This window comes from Berghia stephanieae, chromosome 3, assembly GCF_034508935.2.
Source record: "Berghia stephanieae isolate SIO BIC M18660-M18661 chromosome 3, UCSD_Bste_1.3, whole genome shotgun sequence".
Classification (NCBI taxonomy): Eukaryota; Metazoa; Mollusca; class Gastropoda; order Nudibranchia; family Aeolidiidae; genus Berghia; species Berghia stephanieae.
The window spans coordinates 72,906,510-72,931,235 of NC_088362.1; the positions used below are offsets into that span (position 1 = coordinate 72,906,510).

Sequence of the window (24,726 nt, forward strand, 5' to 3'; positions counted from 1 at the left end):
GAGGCCTAGTAAGCCCCCCAATGACCCCTCCAGCTACCGCCCCATATCTTTATTATGCTGCTTCTTTAAACTCCTCGAACGCATAATACTAACGAGAATAATGCCCTATCTCGACCCATTTATCCCCATTGAACAGGCAGGTTTTAGATCTGGACGTGACACCACAGAACAAGCCTTAGCTCTAACAACATTTATAGAAGCTGGCTACGAAAAAACTAAAAACGGGAGCTGTTTTTATGGATCTGTCAGCTGCTTACGACACCGTGTGGCATGATGGTCTAATGCACAAACTCTCTAAATACAAAACCTGCAGAACAACCCTCAAACTATTGAACAAAATGTCAGTAACAAGAACCTACCATGTTTGTTTAGGAAAAAGGACCAGTAAGAAAAGAACAATAAAAAACGGCGTACCTCAAGGATCTGTATTCGCCCCTATGCTTTTCAACATGTACATACATGATATGCCAAAGGCTGACTCCCTGAAATTAGGTTACGCAGATGACTTTGCATTGGCTCATCAATCTACAAATATAAAAAATATCGAATCAACTTTGGCACACGATACCATCCAACTCCAATTTTTCTTTGAAAAATGGTATCTAAAAATGAATACTACAAAGACTGAGCACGCCTTTCCATCTCGATAATCACAAGGCAAACCAAAAACTCGCCATAAACGTTAAAAATTCCATCCTCCCATACGACCCAAATCCTAAGTACCTTGGAGTGACTTTAGATCGAACACTCTCATACCAACAACATCTAGTAAATACAGCCAATAAACTACGTAAACGAAACGGAATCGTAAGAAAAATTGCTGGAACATCTTGGGGTGCAACTCCGTCAGTTCTAAGGACATCATCACTTGCTCTCTCGTACAGTGTCGCAGAGTATTGTGCTCCAGTATGGTCCAGATCCTCTCACACACACAAAATAGACACTCTACTAAACGACACAATGAGAACCGTCTCAGGCACCCTCATATCAACACCAACCCCATGGCTCCCTGTTATGAGCGCAATCGCCACACCTCACCTACGTCGAGAATCAGCATGTCAAAACCAGTTCAAACGTCTGGATAATACCTCAATTCTGACTCCACTCAAAGAAATAATAGAGTCGGCCCCTAAAACAGCTCGCCTCAAATCAAGGAAACTCTATTACAATACCAGAAATGACAATTTCGACCTAGAGGAGGCCTGGCGAGAGGAATGGAAACAAAAACCACCAAAGGCTAGTGAAATTATTGAAGAACCAACGAACATACCACTGCCTGGTTTCCATACTCTTACCAGAAAAGAATGGTCAACATGCAACAGAATAAGATCTAGGCATGGTAGAACAGCCTCAGACTTGCATCGATGGGGTTATGCATCATCTCCAAAATGCCCAGCATGCGATGACCCTTGCCAAGACATGGACCACATCATTTTGAAGTGCCCCGAAACAGCACCCCCAGGCGGCTACCAAATGGTTCATGAGGCGGACAGTGCTTTCGCGGATTGGGTGAAGCGAAACAACGTGGAGTTGTAGCCATACGAAACTACTACTATAGAATGAAATATTTTATGAAATAGGAATAGCTTTTGTGATGAAATCAGTTATTAAGTTGCTTTATGCTGAAACTGAAAAAAACGTCAGAAGAGTAGAACATAATCTACCTTATGTGACAAAATGCTTGGCTTGTTTTGTTTGTTTTCAAGCGCTTGCTGCAACACATTAATCATTAAGGTCATATCAGCGCCCGTAAAAAGGAAAAAATGGGATATTATCTTGTATGCATATGTACAAAGTGCATCAGCAGAACAACAAATCTCCCTAATTTTTGACGGCATAGTTTGTATTTTCTAGCATAATTTGACTTTTTTGTTGTATTTTTGTGGCATAATTTGAGGGGAAATGTCATTTTCCTGGAGGGGCAGAGTATTTAATATATTTTTTGTAGGGTATGAATTCTGGGTTAAACATGTTTTTGTTTTCAAGTGTTTGAGTTTGAGACGCATTAAATTAGGTCAGTACAGCACCTGTCGTAAAAAGGAAGAATATGAGATTGTGAAAAATTCTAGAATCACAAGTTAAGTAAGGGTACCCAAGGAAAATAAAAATAAAGGGGATTGGATCAAATAGAGAAACACAGGTGTAGATTACAAGAGCACACTACCAGTGTTTGAGTTTGAGGTCACCTATAACAATAACAAGATCAAGTCTCATCCAGACAAAATCATACGATTCCAACGTGATGAATACTCTCAAATGTTTACAGAATATACCCAAAAAGAAAACATCTAACAAACGTAACAGAGAGATGATTTACAATTACAATGGAAAAAAACTCATTCCCCCCAAACATATTATATATGTTTCTCTTTCAGCTAAGGACTCGAGCAAGGGCAAGGGCAAAACCAAGTAATCTCATTCCACGACAAAAAAAAAAAAAAAAAAAAAGCAAGTTGGAAAACATAAGAATACACAGTGACCTCTTGCCCGCCATGGGAGGTCAAAAGACCCCACCCTGGGGTTAAACAGGAGTTGGGTGGGAGGGTAAATATTCTTTGATCTGGTGGCGGTTTAGGGATTGATGATTGACAACATAGCAATGCTTTGTTTGGTCTGGCAAGATTCAAGGACCAGGAAGAAAGCCAAAATTAATCCAACCAATTCCTCACTGTGACTGAAGGTATGATGACCGATATATTTCTATTCCACATAATGTTACTGAATTCATATTCTTCACAACGGAATACACAAATATTGTGTCCGTATCCACCTGCCCTTCCCTGAAAGTGAAAATGTTTTGAGTACGGTAGACTGATGTTTTGTTTTTAAGGGGTTTACGGCGCTCGCAACACATCAAGGTCATATCAGCGCCAGTTCAAAGGAAGAAAATGGGAAGTAAAAGTAAAAAGTTCTAGAATTACAATTAAAGCACCCAAGAAAAGATTACAAAGGGGAATTGGTTCAAATAGGAAACAGATGTAGATTCCAAGAGCACACTATCAAAGTACTTAGTTTGAGATCACCTAAAAGTATCATCCAGACACAAGCACAGGTCCCCACCAAGAGGAATACACTCAAATGTTTACAAATCATATAACATAATAAACAAAACATAATACAAGGCATAAAAGAGAATGATTTACAAGGGAAAAAAAATCATCTCCCAAAACTATACATTTGACTGTTTCCCTCTCAGCCAAGGTAACCAACCAGGGCCAGAACAAAACCAAATAATCTCATTCCAAGACAAAGACAGAAAGCAAGTTGGAAAACAGATATAAGGGGATAGAAGACACTGTAAGTACCTCCCTGCCCACCATGGGAGGTCAGGAACCCCACCCAGGAGTAAACTAAAATGAGTTTACAACCAATGCACGTTTACACAATCGCAAGACAAAACCAACAAACCAGCTCCCCTCCCCCCAAAATATTTTTTAAAGAATAATAGGTCTAATAATAAATAAATAAAATTATAAAATAACCAAAACTCATTTTATTTGACATAGTTTCATTTTTTTCCATGTTCATTTAATATTTTATCATAGGATAATATTCATCTTTAGACAACAATTTCGACAAATTATATTTTACATCAATATACAAATTTACATTAATACATTCAATTGCGCATTAACCTACATAAGTAATTGGTACAAAGAAAATAAAATCATCCAAAGGCATTATCAGAATGGATAGTAATATTTTGTTTTACATTGAATCACTGTTGTGGTCGTGATACTCTAATATCAAGAAAAGTAAAAATAAAAGTAAAAGAATGAAATGAAATGCTCCCCTTCATTGAGCGAAGATGATGATGTCAATAACCAAAGTAAGTGTAATACGTTCAAGAGTAAAAAATAGAAAACAGCAATAAACCAATAAAGGCATAATATTCATTTGGTGGCGTTTTATCATTTGCTTTTGTTTTCAGTAGTTTAACATAAAAATAAGAGACATATCAACGCAAAGAACTATCTAGAATTCCAAGCGGTTCTGATAGAAAGATGACCGGACTGTTAAAACATTTGCAATCATCTGTAATCTGACTCTGTCCAAAAGAAAATAATAAAAAACGGAACCAGTAACAATAACTAAATATAATAGCAAAATGAGACTTCAAAACTCTCTCTCTCTCTCTCTCTCTCTCTCTCTCTCTCTCTCTCTCTCTCTCTCTCTCTCTCTCTCTCTCTCTCTCTCGCATATCATTTCACAGAAAGATACATAGCCAGACGCAAGAAACAAATTAAATGGTGTCAGATCAGCGTATTTGATCACTAATAACCTATATCTTTATGGGCTCACTGCTGGTATGGAAATACTCTCTATCCAAACGTTAAGTATGATCCACCAATATAATATTGTGAAATCAAACCCGGAACTACGTTATGCTATCAGACCATACGTAATCATAAAAATACATAACAGAGATGATTTAAAGGGGGGGGGGGGGATATCATTTCTCACAACAACAAAAAAAATGGTACTAAGCATTTGACTGTTGCCTTCTCAGCAAAGGATCCCTGCCAAGACCAGGAAAAAGAACTGATTAATCTCAAGCTAGAACAAAGACAGAGAGAAACATGGCAAGGAAAACAGAGAGAACAGAAAACACAGCCCATCGTGGAAGGTCAGAAGACCCTGCTCAGTAATCACCGAATTGGGTAACATTTCATTTAGCAACGACTGAACTGGGGAACAGGAGAACAAACATTTTAACATAATAAAACAATTAATGATGCATGACCAAATTCTCTGGTTTGGTTCCGTCTTTGTACTTATTTTTTAAGTTTCTTTTTGTTTTTTTTTTTGAGAGCCCAATTCCAAAGGAAAAGAAGAGATAGTCAATGAAAAAAGATATGTAGTTAAAAATAGGAGGATCCCGATAACTCAGTTGGTAGGGCACTCGCTTCACATACAAAGGGACTGAGATCGGTCCTGGGTGCAGTCGACATTTTTTGTCTGACCCCCTGTCCACCTAACGGTGACTGTGTAGCAGGTACTGTAAGATCTGACAGAAAGTATTTTACGATATATACTAGTCTCATATCCAAAGGATAGCAAGCAATAACTCTTGTCCGTTTCACGCTGTAGAAACCCGGATATACATTCCGGCAAAATTGCTCTGAAGGACTACAAAGTCAAAAACACAAAGAAAAAATATAGACAGAGGAGACTTGTTCAAATAAGATAGATTCCATAGTGTTCTAACAAGTTTGAGACTACATGAAAGTCCCGTCCTGACACGAGTATAGGATCCTGCATAGAAGAATACACTCAAATGTTTGCAAAATAAAGTAGAGCATCATAAATTAATAAACAATTTAAAAAAAAAAAACAAAAAAAAACACTGCAAAACAATAAGTCAGATGATATGCAAATCTTTTCCCAAAGTGAGGCCTAATTTCAATAAATTTTGTGTTTCCTTCAAGGCCAATGGTCAAAGTGGGGGCTAGCAAAACAAAAAGTGTAGTCTTATTCCACGCAAAGGACAGAAAGAAATGTGAACAATGAAAACAAGCCTATGGGTTAGAATACGCAGTAAAAATGAACTGCCCAGCCTACAATGGGAGATCAAGAAAACTAAATGGAGGCAAATTGCTTTGTTTATCAAAAATACATATGAATGATTGATAATAATACAATGTTTCAACAAGATTGTGAGCATACAATACTAAAAATATCATTTTCCTGGAAGAGAAGAGAATTAACAATACATCAGATGTTGACAAGCCCTACCTTAAGGGTCAATATCTATTTAACTCTAAAGGTACTGCAATGCATAAATTAGAACCATTGAAAACTACAGGGTTGATATTAGTAATTTAAACTAATGGCCATTATTTTTTTTGGTGGTGTGTGTGGGGGGTTATAAAGAAATAACTCAGTATAGTATTGGTATTAGAAGTTTGATGTGGGGTATCCACTTAAAGAGCTAAAAGCACTTTAAAATGGGTCCTAAACCCTCAGCAACAATGAACATGTAGTTCGAGGCAATTCATGCAGTTAGCAATGTGCTTTTTCATACGATTAGAATTCCTTTCCAATAAAGTCAACACATTTTGAATTTTATGTTTGAGTATGGTGAGCCAACTCAAATATGAGGCCATCCTCTACGGGATTGAAGTCCTTAGAACAATATATACCATAGAAGTATTCCAAAAGTTGTGGCAAAATAGTATTGGTATTAATTGATAGCAATTACAGATTTTTTTTTTTTAATGAGAAATGTGTTGAAAGCAGATGCACAAAGAAAATATACACATTTCAAAAGTACGGTCTTAATCCTAATCATAATGATGAAAATCCACCAAGATGGGCACAGTGGTAGTGGTGGAATTATGAGACCATAAAAAAAAATATATATATAAAAAGAATACAAAAGTTTAACTATTGTTCTATTTACTGGGAAGGATGTGGCAATGGTGGTCGTTGAGTCGTTGATAAATAATGCTTAACTGACAACAAATTGATTTAACAGCCCCGACCATTAAAAATCTCACACAATATTCTAAACTTGCAGAAATATTTACAAACAAGCCCAACATGATAGAACGTGATCTCTTTCTCTCTTGGACAATTGGTGTTTCAAAGTTATTTTTTTGATCACCACCTTATTTCAAAACAATAACACAAAAACAAAAAGACAATCAAAAAAAAAAAAAGAAAAGGAAAGAAAAGAGAAACAAACCCATGTAGTAATCATTGGTCATTTACTTGGGTGTTAATTCTGACAGGCAATCAAAACATGAGCGCTCTCCTTTATCTTCCTCAGACTCATCTATTGCCATGTCATCATGTTTGTCTACCACAGAACGCTTTGGTCTTTTGTCTGCTGTTGTATCAGGATTAGCATCCTGTGACAATCGTGTTCTTTTACGAGAGTTTAGATCCAGCCTATTCTGAGTTTGGTCAGAAGTTATCATATCCTTTTGAGATGGTCTTGAAACATTACACGAAGAATCTTGTGCAGTTTTAGAACTACTGGAAGGAAGATTCATGTTAGGTGGCTTTTTTAAATTTTTCAAAATGTTTGTAAGCTTTTCTGTGTTGAGTAAAGGTGTTTTATTTTTCTTGACATTTGTTGCATTTGGAATTGATCGTTGCTCCATAGACATTATTTCCCGTATTGCTGTCCTTTGTTCTTTTATTTCTATGTTGGGCACAGGAACACTCGAAGGAATATTGCTCTTGTTGTCCTTTCCAACAGACTGTACTTCGGTTATGGCAGATATAGATTTTTTTGATGCTAAAATAGGAGTTAATTTCATTTTCAGTTTGGTTAAATCAATTTTTTTCATCACTAAAGGCTTCTGGTTCTGAGGAATTCTATCTTTAATTAACTGACCTGATTGTACAGATTTTGAAGTATTATTTTCATGGGTTTGAACATTTATACCAAAAGTTTCGTCGTTGTTTGCACAGTCAACATTAACGTGTGATAAATTATCCTTCAAGTCAAAAGATGTTTGTGAAAGGTCAGTGGGGACGCTTTTGTCATCAGGATCAATGAGGCTTGAAGATGGTGCCACAGAGTTTGCAATATTGAAGAATGACCCTCCATCTTTCTGACCTGTATTCCTTTTTTCGTGTGATTTTGGAACAATTTTAATCTTTGTCTCCTCCTCCTCAACCCTTTTTGAGACACAATTGGGCTCATTAGTAGTGTCCCCAAATGTTTTTCTCATCTCAGCTGATAATTTCAATGCTTTACTCAGGGCTCCTGTACAAAGCTTCAAATTTAACTTATCTGCTTTAAAACCTATATTTGTTTTTCTACCACTCTCTTGGTGGTTGCAAGATTCTTTGTCTGAGGTAGCAATTGTACTTGAAACAGATTCTTCAATTTCTTTCAAAGCTTGTGTTCCTAATATTCTCTTCCAACTTGGGGATATTTCAGTGAAACTTTTAGTTTGAGCTGATTTATTAAAAGATACATCGGTACCGTATTCCTTGGAACATGGCCCTATTGTCAGAATCTTTTTCTTCTGTGACTCCGAATCACATTCTTTAGTTTCAAGTTTTTCAGGATCCTTGCCTTTCAGATTGTCGCATTTAATCACACTCTCAGGCAACATTCTCCAATTCAGTTTACAAGTATTTGGATTGGTGCTGCCTTCCTTTGTTTGATCTTCATTGGCTTTAAAAGCTGATAAATCATCCTCTCCATCTTTAATATCCAATCCAAGAAGCCTTTCAACTTCTTCATCCGGTATTAATCCAATATTTTCGACATCATCCTCTCCATCACCCAACAAAAACATGTCATCCTCGCCTTCTGCTGCTAACTTTGACAAAACAGTATCAGCGCCAAGAGCATCTTCAAATCCTAATACAATGTCTTTATGAATAAAATCACGATCAGAAGTACTTTCTGTTGCTGTCAGAATGTTTCTATCACAATCATTGACTATCACTTCACACTTCTCAGACATGAGTGTTGCATCATCATTCATAACGGTAGACTTGCTTACCTGTACATCCTCATTGATTGATGATTTTCTTTCAAGTTTTGATTTACTTGTACTTTCATCACATTTTAAGGCATTGATTGTTCCAGTACATTGCTGTGGAATGAACCTAAGTACATTACTATTATTCTCTTTTTTATCTAGACATACACCTCTATCCTTTCTTTCCTCTTCTATGACATCATCTCCAGTAGGCATATCAATTTGTATAAAATCTTCATGCGAGATTAGTTTTGCATTATTTTTTACTTCACTTTCTAATGTACCATCAACAGTAATTCGTTCCCTGCCACTCTTTCCAATTTCTTGATCTAATTTGACGGTAACTATTTCTCTGTCATCCTTTCCAATTGTTTGATCTAATTTGTTCCTATTTCTTTCTGCATGATTTTCCCCAGAGGCATAACTACTATCAATTCCGCTTTCCTGTGCTTCAACTATTTCTTGTCTTTCTCCTTCAGTATTATCAAGTCCATATGTTAAATCAATATCATCTTCATCCTCACTCATTTCTTTAACATCACTTTGATCTTGAAAACCATTGTAGAGCACTTGAATCATATCACCTTCATAATTCCTTTCTACCATCTTGACACATTTCCTGTTGCCAATCTCTTCATCATTTTCAGCCTTCGAAAGGCTTGGAGAGTTATGCATCTCATCATAAATTTTCATGTCAAATGTTTCAATTGGTATAGAGATATCGGTTTTATGATCTTTCTCAGGAATCACTGGTGGACCATTATTGGACACATTACATTCAGTATCTATAATTAGAGACTTCTCAACTTCTGCAATGTCCGTTCCGTCATCTATTGAAATTATATTCCCTGACTCCTGATTAAAATTGTTAACTTGGGAGTACATTTTATCACTCTTTATCTCATTGCACCCTGGAGAAGAAAATTCCCCCATGTTGCTAACTTGTTGAAAGCTAACTTCCTTTCCAGTAAGTTCATCGATAGGTGTTACAGTATTTATAGTTTCTTCAGTTTCAATTAGATCATCTAATTCCATAACTTCTTGTTTGATAGTTGGTTGACTGGTCTGTTCTAATTGAACTTCATTCTTTTTATTGTCTTCCTCAAGCAAAAGTGCCTTTTTGCGTAAAGATTCAATAGCAGCAGCATAATAGTCAACAATGTCTTTCTTGACACGTCTTTGTTTACCAGAACCTTTTTTATGCCTAGTTATAACTGATTTTTTCTTTCTCTTCCTCACTATGTCTGAAACTCTTCTTTCATCTTTTTCATCCTCTTGTGACTGATTTATAACGTAAGTGCCTGACTCTTTTCTAAGAAATTCTTTGGAATCTCGTTCTATGGCTTCAAGCTTGTGGAGTTTTATTTGACAAGGCTTAATTCCAAACTCATTCTCTAAGCTTTCCTTGCCTTTTTCCTTTGTGCAATTATTGTTTGTATTGCCAATATCTTGATTGACTTCATCAAAGAAATTAGTTGCAATAATTTCTGGAATTAAATCCTTTTCCCCTGTTTCTACAAAGTAAGTTTTTTCTTTCAAACTAGAGTATTTTCTCCATGCAAACTTCCTCAATGAACTGTATCTATTGACTTCAATTAATAAGGAGCCCAATTTTCTATTGGTGTCAACTGGTTTATTTTTCCCCTTCAACTTTTTTTGTATCAGTTTAGTTTCCGATGGGGATTTCTTTTTGAGAATGTTTTCTCTTTTTTGTAATTTGGTTTTATTTGTGACTTTTGATTTCCCCATAGTTCCTTCCTCTTTGGTCTGATGAACCGATTGTATCTCTGCTTCGCTCTCCAACAGGGCTTTGTTTTTGAAGGTACAGTCTCCTTTTTGTAATTTGGCTATATTAGTGACTTTCAATGTCTCCAAAGTTCCTTTTTTACTTGTCTGCTTTTTTGTAACACTTTTTTTGTAATCGCTTAAATATACAGATTCATTTTGCAATGTTTTATTTTCATTTACATTTGCTTTTCGTTGCTTAAGAACCTTTGTATCTTTAAATTTCATTAATGTTCCTTTCCTGGCTACCTGTCTACAAACCTGATTTGGATTATTTTTTGACGATGATTTTTTTGCCACAGATATTTTTGATGAGCTTGGTTTGTTAATTACTGGATCCAAAGACTTAGGAATATCTGCCACTCCAAATATAGCATTTAAGCTGGGCTTGAAGCCAGGATTTATTGGTTTAGGAAGAGAACTGGTAGCAGTAGAATCTGATGGGTTATTTTCTATTTCAACACTTGTATCTACTTGAAATGAAGTCATCAATTTACCTTTCAGCTTTGGTTTCATTGGCTCAATGGAAATATCAAGTTTCTGACACAATAAGCTAGCTGCAGAAGGTGGATTTGTGATATTCGATTTAGGCGACTTCTTTACAGTTTTTGTTCTTGTTCGGGGTCTTATAGGCAAAACAAATTTTTGGGGTGATGAGTAATTGTCGGTACTGCTTAAAGGATAATGCTCTGTGTCTTTGTTCTCTTTAGATATAATAAACCCATTCTCCCTTGTAAAATCTCTTAGATGATTTCTTCCATTGGTTGGCAATGGAGGAGATGACAGAGATAATTGAGCTTCTGAGATGCTTAAAACTGAATTGTCAAGAGTCATATTTTCAGAGCCAACATCAATATCTGATTCTGAATCAATTTCCAAATCACTGTGAGGCGTTGATCTTGAAAATTCATTGCCTTCATTAGGATTATTTGAACTTGAATGAATCTTCGTGTCTGAAGGAACACTCTCCTGCTTTTGAATATCTGACATATTACATGAAACCATATCTGACAGAGAACCTTGCATTGTGTCAGATTTGTTTGAAACTTTGGGGAAATTTACTTTATTTCCTGATGTGATAAAAGGATATCGCTTTTTAAAATCTAAAACATTCCCACAAATCTCGGTATCACATGTTTCTGATGATGTTGTTGGAATGACTGTTTTACTTGAAATCGAACTCTCATCAAAGTTTGAGACATCTTTGAAAGAAGTGGGATTGGAAACAGTTGATGGTATCTCTGATGATCTAGTGATCTGTGATGAGTTTTCAGAGGCTGAAATAGAACATTTAGCTTGAGAATTTACAGTATTAATGTTTTGATCAAAAACTGCACATACTTCCTGAGTCTCTGAAACATCAGTTCTTGTTAATGGAGATATTTTTGATTCTTCAATATAAGAATTGTTTGGGGCTATATGCAGTGGCAACATTTTCCTTGATTTTCTTTTCTTTTTCTTTTTAAACTTTTTTACTGGCTGCTTTGCAGTCTCTCCAAAAACAGTGGGTAGTCTGGCTGATTTATTTTCAATTAACCGTTGTTTTAATGACTCAACTAGTGATGTGATCTTGGTGTTAATCGGGTTCTGTGTGAAATTTTCATTCAAAAGACCAGGTGAGTGAGAGGTATTCCCTGAATAAGATAGTGTGCATGAAGACAGTGGTGGTTCATTTTCATCATAATCATCATAGATATCTTCATCACATGTATCAATGTAACTCGACGAAGATATATTGCTTGATTCCGAAACAGCAGATGACAGCGCCAGTGTTTCAGAGCAATTTGATAATGTTTCCTCACTATCTCTCTCCCACTTCATCAAGTCTGGCCTTGTTTGCTGCATGATTTCACAATTCACATCTTTTTCATGGGTCTCAATATCAGTCTCCTTAGACTGGGCATTTAAAATAGACTGATCAGTTTCAGGACAAATGGTGTTGGACAATTGATTGTCTGCTTTAAGAATAGAAGTTCTTGTGGGGGTTGTCTGCATTGTATTAAAGTATTCATCTGGTGGCTCAGACTTGATCATTTGGTTTGTTGAGGCTAATGTAGAAGATTCTCCTATGTTTGAAAATGAAAGATTTTCATGACTTTGTAAAACACTTGCCTCATATTCTTTATCAATTATTTCCTCTTTGATGGGAACAAAAGGAAAAGTCTTTGAGTTTTCAAGACAATGTTCTGGAACTTCTTTAACTTGGTTGTGATTGTCTTCTTCCAATTGTGGTAAATTATTATGAAGGTTTCCAGATGAGAAAAGCTCTTTCAGCTGATCAGTATAATTGACTAAAGACCCAGATGATGAATTCTCCCGTACTATGTTAGAGGAAAATGTGCTTGTGGTATGTGTCAAATTAGAACAAAAGTTTGATTTTGACATGGGCATCGTTTTCCTTAAAATATTTGGTCGGTAATTGGAAACCTTAGCATTATAAGATGAAGTATTTCCATCCATTTGACAAGAAGCTGATGGAGACTGAGTTTTTGAAGAACTAACATAATTAACTGGATTTTGAGGAAATGATTTTGTTCCCATTTTAAAACCTGCCTGTTGTTGAGATGTAGATGCACTGTCATCACAAAAGTGATTTATAACCTGTGTTTTCAGTACTGATGAACTCATATGATTTAAACTATCATTTTCAAAATCAACATTACTCTTTTCAGATGTAGTATGTGTACCAATCGATCCTTTTCCTTTGGTGACAACAGCATCTGCCAAAGAGTCTTCAAAATCAATCACAACATTACTATCAACATCTGCTGTATCAATCTCAATAGAGACCTTTTTATCCACTTTCCATTCATCAGGTAATGGCACATTCTTCTTTGACAGTTCCCTAGAAAATCCCTCTAGAATATAACTACATTGCTTGTAAGATTTATCATTCAACTCGTTCATTTGGGCTAGATTTTCCTTTCGGAGAAAAGATGCCTTATTCCCCTCTCTAGAATAGTAAATCAAATGCCTGGCGCAAAACTTCTCCTCCTTTTCAACTTCAACGACAGCTTTTTTGATGTACTCCATATCTTCATTGTCAAATTGGACACGACTCCCGCCTAAGTTAAAAAAAGGTATGAGAAAGTTCCGACCAGATTGTGGGTTGGAGAATACATTGAATTTCACAAAGACCTTATGACCTGCCATAATGTTAGGCGTGTAGATTGTTTTCTTTATTAATATACTGTTGTCTTCCTTTAGCTTTGGAAAATCATTTATATCATATTCTGGTTCTTTGATAGAATCTTCAATCCTACCTTCACTGGAAGAATGTCGTTTTTTATTGACCTTGATTAAACTTTTACCATCATTATCTGGCACCTTTAATAAAGATTCATTTGTTGAACCATTCCTCTTGATCTCCTCAACTAAGTTATTCTTGTTGCTACTGTCTTCATTTTTCTTTTTTTTTCCCTCAGTATTACGCCACATGCTCTTATCCACAAAAGAAATATTAGACCTAGCTGGTCGCAGACTTCTGCTTAAGTTGCCCACACCAAACTGTGCATTGTAGACTTCTCGCATAGCTTGTTCTTGAAACCTTTGAAACATCTCCTCAGCACTTTCTTTCCGCTTTACTGACAAGTTTTCTGCACTGGACTCCTCTTGATCACAAATTGATTTTGTTTTCAATGTAAAGGCAGCTGAATTGTTTGAGTATTCTCCACCCTCTGACTCAGAATTAGTCTTTGTATCACCTAACCGAATTTTTAATTTCAGTCCGTTAACAGATACAGAAGATGATGACGAAGAACACACTTCTGATGACAATACTGGTAGTGTTGTTGCTGATGATAAGGGCTTCAAAGATGATGAAAATGATACCGATGCCCCCTCGTGATGAGAGGGAGAAAATTTGGAAGGATATGATGTATTAATTGTTTTTGAATTTACAGGTACATTATATAGACAACTAGTCGTTGCATGTGCAAAATCAGTCATGCTTGATGATAATGACAAAACAGTTTTGCTGGTGATGGATTTGTCTTTGGTGAAAACTGATTGCGTAGAAGTTGGAAGTGAATCATAACATCTTGAAGAACTCACTTGGGGTGAGAGTGTATGCAAAGATGGGGCAGTTGAAGGAGATGAATAATTGAATGTTAGGGAGGGCACTTGGAAAGACTGTGGAGGGGAATTGTGAATATTTTTGGACTCTGTCCTTAATGCTGGAGGTAAAGCAGACTTCTGGAGAGAAAATGTCCTCCCATGATATGAGTCAGAATTATTGGAAACTTTTATACAGTTCGTGGTAGTTGTAAGAACAGAAGAACTAGCAATAGTAGAAAGGCCTTCAATACTATTATAATTGGGTGTAACTGTAAAAGGACAAACAATGTTAGCACAAGAAGATAAGTTTAGTTTCACCACTGATGGAAATGTTGACTCTAATGATGCAGATTGATTGTTCAATATTTCAATCTTAGGATCACTCAATTCGGATGTTGTATTTGCCAATGATTTTGATGTTTTGGATGTAATAGATAAAAAGTTTGAAAATTGTTTAGACTGATCAGTAGCAGGTGATGATTTTGAAGTTACAGATGAATGACTTGTGGGGAGATTGTATTGTAATAGTCTTTGTTGAGAAGTTAAAACTGTATTTTCCTCTTGACTTTGATCTTGGGAATGAACAGGTGATTTTACTGGTGACATTTCACATAGGGCAGTAAACGTGTGTGAACTAGCAGAATCTAAAACCTCACGTGTTCTGTTTAATGAAGCATTCAGACATTGCTGGTCTGTAGACTTTTCTTTATTAACAACAGGTATGACAAGAATCTCCCTAGGTTCTTGGATATCATATGGTTTATCTACTGATGATGCAACACTTGTTGACAAAGAAGGTGTCGTATGACTGATGGGTGACAAATCAGGCACAGTGACATTTGAGTTTTGAGATACAGTAGGAAGCATATCAGCACAATTGTGTGGTAGAGGAGGTAAAAAAGGAGTACTGGTAATACTAATGTTACTACATGATTTAGCAGGGACTATGTTAGTTGTGCATTCAGAAATTGGAGCAACAGTAGGATTGGGATATCCAATTAGTGACACAGAAGTAAGTTTCTTTTGTGGTTCCACATAAATGCCAGGACAGCGAACAAGTGGGGGAGGAGGTGGCAGAGATGACATGGCTGGTGGTTTAGAGCCATTTGTAACCTTTGATACCACAAAAACTGGGTTTGGTAATGTCACCTTACAACTTGAAGAGAGTGAAACATTTTGTGTTGTCCAAATGGCATCTGAATATTTTGAGGAAGGAGGATGCTTTCCTTTTTGAGACGAATTTAATATCTTACTTAAACTTGCTGCAGAGGCAATATCATTTTTTTCTAAATGAGAGTAAATTACTTTCAATAATGCTTCACATCCTCCATTATTATATAAATTTGAAGAATGTTGGTGCACATTACTCACTAGGTTGCTGCTAGATGAAGAGATATTTTGAGACGAATGAACTTGAAAAGGAGCTTCAGAATTCTTAGAAATACAATCAGTTCCTAAACCTGATGGCTCTTTGTTAGACATAAGAATGCAAACTGTCCCTGGAACTGATAAGTCTAACTTTTTTGCTCTTACCAATAAGGGTCTCAAATCTGGTTGATATAAGCTGACATAAGCATGTGTTAGAACAAGGACTTTACCATCTTTGGTATCAATTTCAGGGATCATTTTCTTAAGAAGTGCAACACTATTTTGTTTTGACCTATCTGGTAGAGGAAACAACATGAAATATGATCCGTTTTGTTTCAATACTGGATGGACAGATTTTGGCAACATTGCTTGATCCGTATTGGACAGACTGACAGTATTTTTCATGGATCCTGTCAAAGAAGACTGATGATTGGAATGCGGATTAACATTCAATTTTTCACAATTAGAACTAGTAGATAGTAAATTTAAACCACTCTTGGGGGTAGATAATTGCTCCTGGTTTGCAAATGAAGCAACGCTTGCATTTGAATTTGACACATTAAGCTCACTTGCCCTGCTTTCAATCGACAATGTACTTTGAGAAGAGATTACTGGATAGCTTGATGATAACTGGATGCTATTTGATCTCTGGTGTAATTGGGATGAAGAGGGAGGATTCCCAGATGAAGATGTAGATATTTTTGAAGGATCCCAACCATCACACATAATGCAGTCACAATCAGCCCGAGGACTAAAATGTAGCTTTCTTTGTGTCTCGCTATTTTTCTTAGCAAAGACACTACATTTATCGACAGTACTTTTTTCTTGCGATTGACCTTCAAATGAGGAGGAAACAATGTTTGGCTCTTTATCTGAGGAAGCTGACTGATGATTAATATGTGACCTTAAACGCTTGATGACCTCTGGACTCGACACAAGGAAATTGGGTACACTCAAGATATCCTGGGAAGATCCATTATTCTCCGTTACTTCAACCGCTGGATTGGATTTTAATACTTTATGATCATCCTCATCTGTTGTACAGTCCAAGCGTAAACTTAAGGATTGAGATTCAGATGCAATCTTTTGAGATAAACCAGATTCATTGGCATTATTAACAATGTTGTCAGATTCACCACTTGTAAAACTAGGACTGAAATCTTTATCCAAAAATTTACCACTTTCTGACCCTGTGTAACCTTTTGATTTAGAAAGAGTGTGCAATGGGTCACCATTTTCTGTTGGGTCTTGGATGCCCCCATCCAACTCATCATCCTCTAAACCACTTTCATCTAGAGCAATCACAAAGCGGACATCATCGTCATCATCATCTTCAAAATCATTGTAGTCTGAACTGGTTGGAAGGATCTGACATTTCCTTTTACCCACTTCCATGATGAAAAGAATATATTTACATTCTCACCTGAAAAAAAAGAAATATAAATAAAACTATCAAATTTACAAAACTTGCATTTAATTGAGACTTCCTTTTAAAACTAGAGTGATAATACAGGCCTGTAAATGGTTGGTGAAAAAAATGTCAGAACTTTTTGAACACGCGAAAATAGACCCAACAGGACAAAAATATGGATTAATTAATAAACACAACACAGATATGACATGTAAATTGACTAGTCAAATCCTGTCACTTTCCCCAACTCCTTTATAATGAGGCCCTTATTTTATGATACCAAAAATAAAAAATCCCAATTATTTCAGAGAGTACACACAATTCTGGGCCCAGGTCTGAGTTAGTTGTAAAATGAAAGGAAGATTTGAAGGATGTGTATCTAGTGCTTGACACGAGAAGCTGCTTATCTTCCCTCCTGTTTGTTTGTGTTAAATTTTTAAGCTGAAAACAAGGATTTGGTGGGCTTTTTAAAAGTGCGATACCTCGGCCATTAAACAACAACCCTCATTAAAACAATTGGTAGAAATAGAGATAAGATGTTTGTCTTTTAGACAGACTCGGTTCAAAATTTATATCAATAATATGTTGGGATTATTAGCTGCTGTAAAGTTTTAAAATGCCCTTTTTTAACCTTTAATCCCCATTTTTTATTTTTGAAGTGGTATAGGAATAAAGCTGAACCTTCCTCTTTAAGACGATACCAGATTTAGCTCTGTACGTTTTATAATGGCCGAGGTATTAATGGTTGAATGGTCCGGTTTAAAATTAGTCCTTTTCATGACACGTGATGCAAAATATACAGGGTTTTTTTTTCTGCCACAAAAATGACGTCTATTGTGGTAAAATTTTCTAAAGAAACCATCCAGATAATGGAAGTGGACACCAGTGGGAAGTGAATCTGGGACTATGGGAGGAGGATATCAGAGGGAAATGAACCTGGGACTATGGGAGATGGATATGAATGGGAATTGAAACCGGGACTATGAGATGTGGGTACCAGAAGAGAATGAAGCTGAGACTCATGGTGAACCAGGGACTCAGGGAAGTAAACCTGGGACTGCGGGAGGAGGATATCAGAGAGAAATAAACCGGGGACTACGAGAGGTAGATACCAGTGGAGAGTGAAGCCGGGAATATGAGAGGTGGACACTGATGCCAACCGTGAGGAGTGAGCCCAGAACAATTGGGATGGATACCAATGGGGAATGATCAGCTGACAAAAAGATAAGACAAGTGGCGAGTGAATGAGGGACTGTAAGTGAGATTCTGACAAGGCTGAGAATGAAAACACCCACTGGAGAGTGAACCCGGGACTACCTGGGTAGTGAACCTGAGAATATGGGAAGAGGAAAACAGTGGGGAATGAAACTGGGTCGATGGGAGGTGGATACCAGTGGGGAGTGAACCTAGGACTGTGGAAGGTGGGTACCAATGGGGAATGCCAGGACTATAGGATGATATACAAATGGTAAGTGAACCTGGAACTATGAGAGGTGGAAACCAATGGAAAGTGAATTCAGAAGATACCCGGTGGAGAGTGAAGCCGAGACTAAATCTGAGGTTGAAACAAGTGAGGAGTGAACCTGGGACTATGGGAAGTGGACACCTGTGGGGACCGAAGCTAGGGGAGGTGGGCACCACTGGGGAATGAACCTAGGATTATGGAAGTGGATTATGTAGTGGATACCAGTGGAGAATGGACCTGGGACTATGGGAGGTTTTGGAAATAAGAAGTATCCTCCTGGGTTCACCCCCCAGATCTTTTTATGTGTATAGAGATCTTTTTAAGTGTTTATTTTTTCCAGGTTTTTGTTAGGTTATTTCTGTTATTATATTATTTACCTTTCTTATCAATTTTTAGCTTAATTAATTTTTTAAAAGGAGGAATAATTTGCTGCTTCTGCGGAATGCACATTTTATCATAAATAAGGTAAAGCAATATGCCCTAATTAATGACAATAATGTAAAATATAGAAATATCAACATATAAAACATACTACAAAAAGGGGGGAAAAATTGTTAAAGAACTAATAAACATGCATTAAAAAACTTGAGCTTTTATATTGCGCAATATCCCCTAAATGTGCTAAAAGCGTATTACAAAGGGGTCCTGACCAACAGCAACACATAACGTGTAGAACAAGACATGACGCCTGTTAGGCAATATTACAATTTTTCGGACAGTGACAATGCTCTTGATGGCCAGGTACTCATTTTACACCTGAGTACGGTGAGAGAATGTGAGTAAAGAGTCTTTTCCAAGGACTCAACTATGCGCCGAGTGAGGCTCGAACTCAGGACCTTCCGATCCGAAAGCGAGTGTCATACCACAAGACCACATAGCCGCGCGATAAGTCCCTAGCAACCAGACTGCTTATTACAATGATCTTTTTTAGACGTACAGATATTACTGAGGGACTGGAGCCCACCTGAAATAGCTGAAATCTGTTAAATAGGGGAAATTTGAGACCCGTGATAGCAATACCAAATATAAATTTCCAAAAGTGGATAAATAAAGTTCATCTTATTTAATTTAAGTCCATCAAAATAAAAATGTTCCATAGAACATAAAGTCAGGTGTGCGGTGTTAAGGTTTCAACTTAAGGCTACTTTGACAGTCTGTGTAAGGTACTGGAACTGGTCTTTGTAGCTGTGGACAATTTAAAAACAATTTGAGCCTCTCTATTGGACAATGTAATACCAAATATCCTGCAGCATCTTGTGTAGTTCTACGTTCATGACATGTGAATCGGTATGGAAGTCTCCAGTTATGTGAAAAGACAGCATCCTGGTGTAACCAGCTAGTGTCACATCTTCCTGCGCTAATAGAAGCATTGCAAAAAAAAAAAAAATGGTGGAGTACTCTAAATCTATAGTTGGCCCCCTGGCTAAAACAAGCTATTCTCATCATAATGTTGGTGAAAAGCACATCTGCAAATTTAAAAAAAAAAAAAGGGGGGGTGTTGTGCTCAAGATGTCATCCTAGCTTTAATATTTTGTAAAGAGTCATATGCAAATCTATGTATTAAGCACATGATGACAATCATAATATAAATACCATTATAGATGGGAACAACAACCAAGAAAATTCCTGTGGACCCACAACCACCACAAAAATCTTAATTGATAACAATAAGCAGACTTGGCAACTCACTGAAACAGTACGTGGGTGGGGGTGGGGGTGGAATTAGGACCGAGCACGTTCTCCTCTTGCGGTGACAGTGACATGGTGCTGGAATCGAGATAAGGGAAGGGAGGGCTCAGACTGTGTTAATCATCCATCAAGACAGTCATTTTGATGACCACAGTTTGTTTACAGGTGTTACGAGTGCTAATGGAGACAAGGTTTCATCTATCATCTTTCTTTCAGAAACAAGAGGATGACAAAAACAGGTTGCATCCAATCAAAAATCAAATGAGCAACAATCACAAGCTATTACCAATGGGGAATGCCCTATACTTACGACACGACACTGTCACATTTTTGGGCAGAAAAAATTATTTGTTTACCCGTAAAAATTTAGATTTTAAAAAAAAAGCTAACAAAATTACTTTTCAGTGTGCTGATGGCAGTTTCGAGTTTCAGAGGACAAAGTTTTTTTTACTGTAATATGAGCATTAACATTAGCAAACAAAAGGCTACCTCACAAAATAGTAAAAACCATTGATTGATGGGAAACTCAAAAGATTGGTTATGCAAAAAGAGATATGGTATAGTAAGATGAAAATATAAAAATCAGAAAGTGCATGTGCTAGATGTGAAAAAGAAGACTCAAAAGAGAATGCAGAAAAACCCCAGAGAATCATGTTTCTCAAATAGTTTAAAGTAGTGGCAAAAATAAAAAACAATTGTTCAGCTACATCAGAGAAAATTCGAAAGGTAAAAACAACCAAATAGCAGAATTGAAAGACAGGTGTGGACATATCACCAAGAGCCATCAAATCACAGAAAGCAGGGATATTAAACAGTTTTGTTCTGTTTTCTCTACAAGCGACAGCATGGAATCAAACAATGCTCTCATAGTCAATTATTCAATGGAATTTACTATGGGACATCTAGAAATACAAACGAGTTATATCATAAAGTAACTGAAAGGGCTAAATGAACACAAAGCCATGGGTCCTGATGGATTACCAACTCAGTTACTAAAACTAAAACTCTTGCCACTGAGGTAGCAACTTTATTTATTGTCCTCTATTAAGCCTCAATTAATCAAGGAAAAGTACCAAGTGATTGGAAACAGGCCAATAATATACCAATCGAATCCCAAACATTACAAACCTGTTTTGTTGACACCAGTCTGCTCCAAAGTCGAAGAGCACATAATATATATAGTTCAATTATGTCACTGGGAAGAAAACAACTTGCTGACAGATGTACAACACAGATTAAGAAGACAACGATCAAGTGAAATGCAATTGATAACAGCATGCAATGACTTTGTCACCAGTATTCAGTATTAACGGAAATGGACAGGCTGATGCGACCCTGCTCAATTTCTCAAAGGCCTTTGACAGAGTCCCCCACAATAGCCTGCTTATAAAGATGAAGAACTATGGTATTGCTGAGAATATCATTAAATGAACTAAAAGTTTCCTCTCTTATCAATCCCAAAAAGTAATAATCGAAGGCTGCGCATAAAACCAGCTCATGAAAACTCTGGTGTAGCCCAAGGTGTTGTTCTTGGACCACTGCTGTTTTTAATATACATCAATGACATGCCTATCAGTCTAAACGAAGGGACATACTTACGTCTATTTGCTGATGACAGCTTATTGTATAGGCTACAAGTCGATCTCGACATACTACAGAAGTGAGAAAGGAAATGGAAAATAGAGTTTCACCAGCAGAAATGCCATTTTCTACGCATAATGAACAAAAAAGAAGCCAATAAAACAGCATATATTATTCACAATGAATCCATTTGATGTACAGAAAATACAAGATATTTGGGGGTCACAATAAATGACAAACACAAGAGGAGAAACACAACATAAGAAGCAAACAGAACTCTCAATCTCAGCTTTCTACAAAGGCAACTCTTGCACTGTGACAAGTAAGGAAAGAAGAAATGTTATGAGACATAAGCTAGACCCATCTTAGAGTATAGCAGTTCCGTATGGGACCCCTAAACCAAAGCCCACATCTATGATCTGGAAAAGATACAGAGAAAAAATAGCAAGACTTGTTTGTGGCCACTTTGAACCAGAGGCAAGCATCTTGAAACTTATTTTTAAAAAAAACTAATTAAATACCACTTGCCGACAGAAGAACTCACAACAATTTAGTAGTCCTTTACAAAGCACTCGGAGGAGTAATGGCCATTCTGGTTGACCATAAAAAACAGAAGGACACTTAACTCCTCAATATCTTTTGCCATTCCATACTCCCAAACGGATGTGCATCTTTATTCCTTTTTCCCATCCACCAATAGGACGCGGTACTCTCTTCCAATCGTCCGGCTCAGTGGAATAGGTTAGAACATCACTATCCATCACCAGATCTGCTCGCTCGTGAGACAACAGGCAGACCCTTTAAATCTTCAATTTGAAGTTTTGGCCACTCCAAGGAAGAAGAAAAGAAGCATTGTCATTGACCATGGACTTGGCAAATAAATCTGAATCCGCTTGTAAGCACGATCAGACTATAAGCACACTCTAATTGATTCCCGAGTACTTTGCTTATAACCGGACACCATTGTATGTAATTCTTCCTCTTTCCCTCCCCCAAACAGGCCATAAAGAATCAGATTTCCATTTCATACAATAATAGTACTAGTCTCCTTTTAGGCTTCATTTTGTAATAGCACTCTCCGCCTGCAGCCAGGTACTCATTCACACCTAAATGTGTGTAGAGAGTCATATTAAAGCTGGAGCAACAGTTGTCACCTAGTCCCAAACTGACCACATATATCGCTATATTTGACTGTTACACAGAAGGAGACATGTTTTTATTTACAAGGTTATTAGGAGACACCAATACCGTCTCATTTTCAGTGTTGTGTAAACAAAACAACTAGTTTTATCTCTTATTTGACCAACTATTCTTAAGTGATGTAAAATGCTAACCTCAACAATTCTAAGAGGCACCCGAGAATGAAACATTGAAAACAGAAATTTCATGCCACAAAATACACTGATAGCCTTAGTATAAATATTGTTATAGTGATAGGTATTAAGTGTCATCTTTTCAATTTGGCTAATTTGAAAATAATATTTACAACCAAAGCAATTATATTTGGGGAAAAAAGGTTGCTTTCTAAAATTATGGGTTATAATAATAATACAGTTACTAAATCCTGTCAACATTGAGAGGAAAGTCAAGCCAGGCAAAATGACGCTTCATTGATCATAGATACAGTAAAAGTCATGGGACAATCTTCGCAAATTTTAAAGCAGCTACGTCATGAACTGCCCATTATATCATATTATGTTTTAAAATTCAATGATGGGGCAACAATGCCGTACAGGAAAGATGGTCTGATATTAACTCTTCCACAGAGCTTGAGACTAACGATTTGGAGAAATAATAATAATAATAATAATAATAATAATAATAATAATAATAATAATAATAATAATAATAATAATAATAATAATAATAATAATAATAATAATTATAATGTATTGTTTTATCATTATTATTCTCATTATTATTATTATTCTCATTATTATTATTATTATTATTATTATTATTATTATTATTATTATTATTATTATTATTATTATTATTATATTATTTTATTATTATCATCATTTATTACTACAACTACAGCTACTGCTACTATTATTAGGTTGACGTAGAAATGGAAAATTCTGGGGAAAAAAGTTAAATTGGGAAATGACATGAAAAATTTTGTCCGACATGAATTTCTTTTCCCTTCGATTTGGTTCCAGAAGACAGTTACATATATGCAGGTCTGATTTCCGAACATCTTTAATGGGTCTAGTTCAACATTGATGTAATAATAGATAATATTTTGCGTCATTTTTTTAGATTGCAATTCCAACAATGAGCAGGGATTAGATAATCAAACCTACAAATACGTGCACGTCGTTTCGAGATGATCTTATCAATTTGCCAAAACAAGAGAATGGGGGGAAATGTTAGGACAAAAACAGAATAATCCAAAATTATTCATTTTAAAATTTAAACGAGCGACCCTCACTCTACTGTTACTCTAACCACAAAATGACCGAAGACTTATTATCTTTAGAAACTGACAGATAAACAAAACGTTTTGGTTTCACGACTTTCCAATGACACATTGGACGACACATTCATATGTTATAGGCCCGTAACGAATTACTGGAATAGCATTGTTGAAAAAAAAAAAAGAAAAGAAAAGTCACTGAATAGCTCCATCAGAGATCCCTGATGTATCCGGTTTTTAATTTTAAATGTGAACCAAAAATGGAATCCTATGTAATGTGTTTCATCTTTCTCGTAATATTCTATACCTTAAATCAATAACATAAGCTCAACGCAAAAGGTGAATGGAGCAGAGCAATACAAATCCAAGAAACACGCCTCTTCATGTCGCAGAAAGTTGACCAACAATAAACAAGGCCAATATGGCGTTATTTTGGTTTTCTTAGGGTGCTCTTTTTGATCTCGTTATTTTACAGCGGAAGTGTGTTCACCGTTATCCTTTT

General features: G+C 36.4%; 1 protein-coding gene across 1 annotated transcript; it reads right to left on the bottom strand.

Moving 5' to 3' along the window:
- Positions 1–3,491: 3,491 nt before the first annotated feature.
- On the bottom strand, positions 3,492–24,718 carry LOC144968398 (uncharacterized). Its single transcript, XM_078906705.1, has 2 exons — positions 24,532–24,718; positions 3,492–17,082 (listed from the first exon to the last, which is right to left on the bottom strand). The coding sequence occupies exon 2, from the start codon at positions 17,052–17,054 to the stop codon at positions 6,711–6,713; it is 10,344 nt and encodes a 3,447-aa protein (XP_078762831.1). The 5' UTR covers positions 17,055–17,082; positions 24,532–24,718; the 3' UTR covers positions 3,492–6,710.
- Between the last annotated feature and the right edge of the window lie 8 nt (positions 24,719–24,726).

Excerpts from the sequence above, each read along its gene's own strand:
- LOC144968398 (XM_078906705.1), bottom strand. The coding sequence starts at position 17,054 with ATGGAAGTGGGTAAAAGGAAATGTCAGATCCTTCCAACCAGTTCAGAC.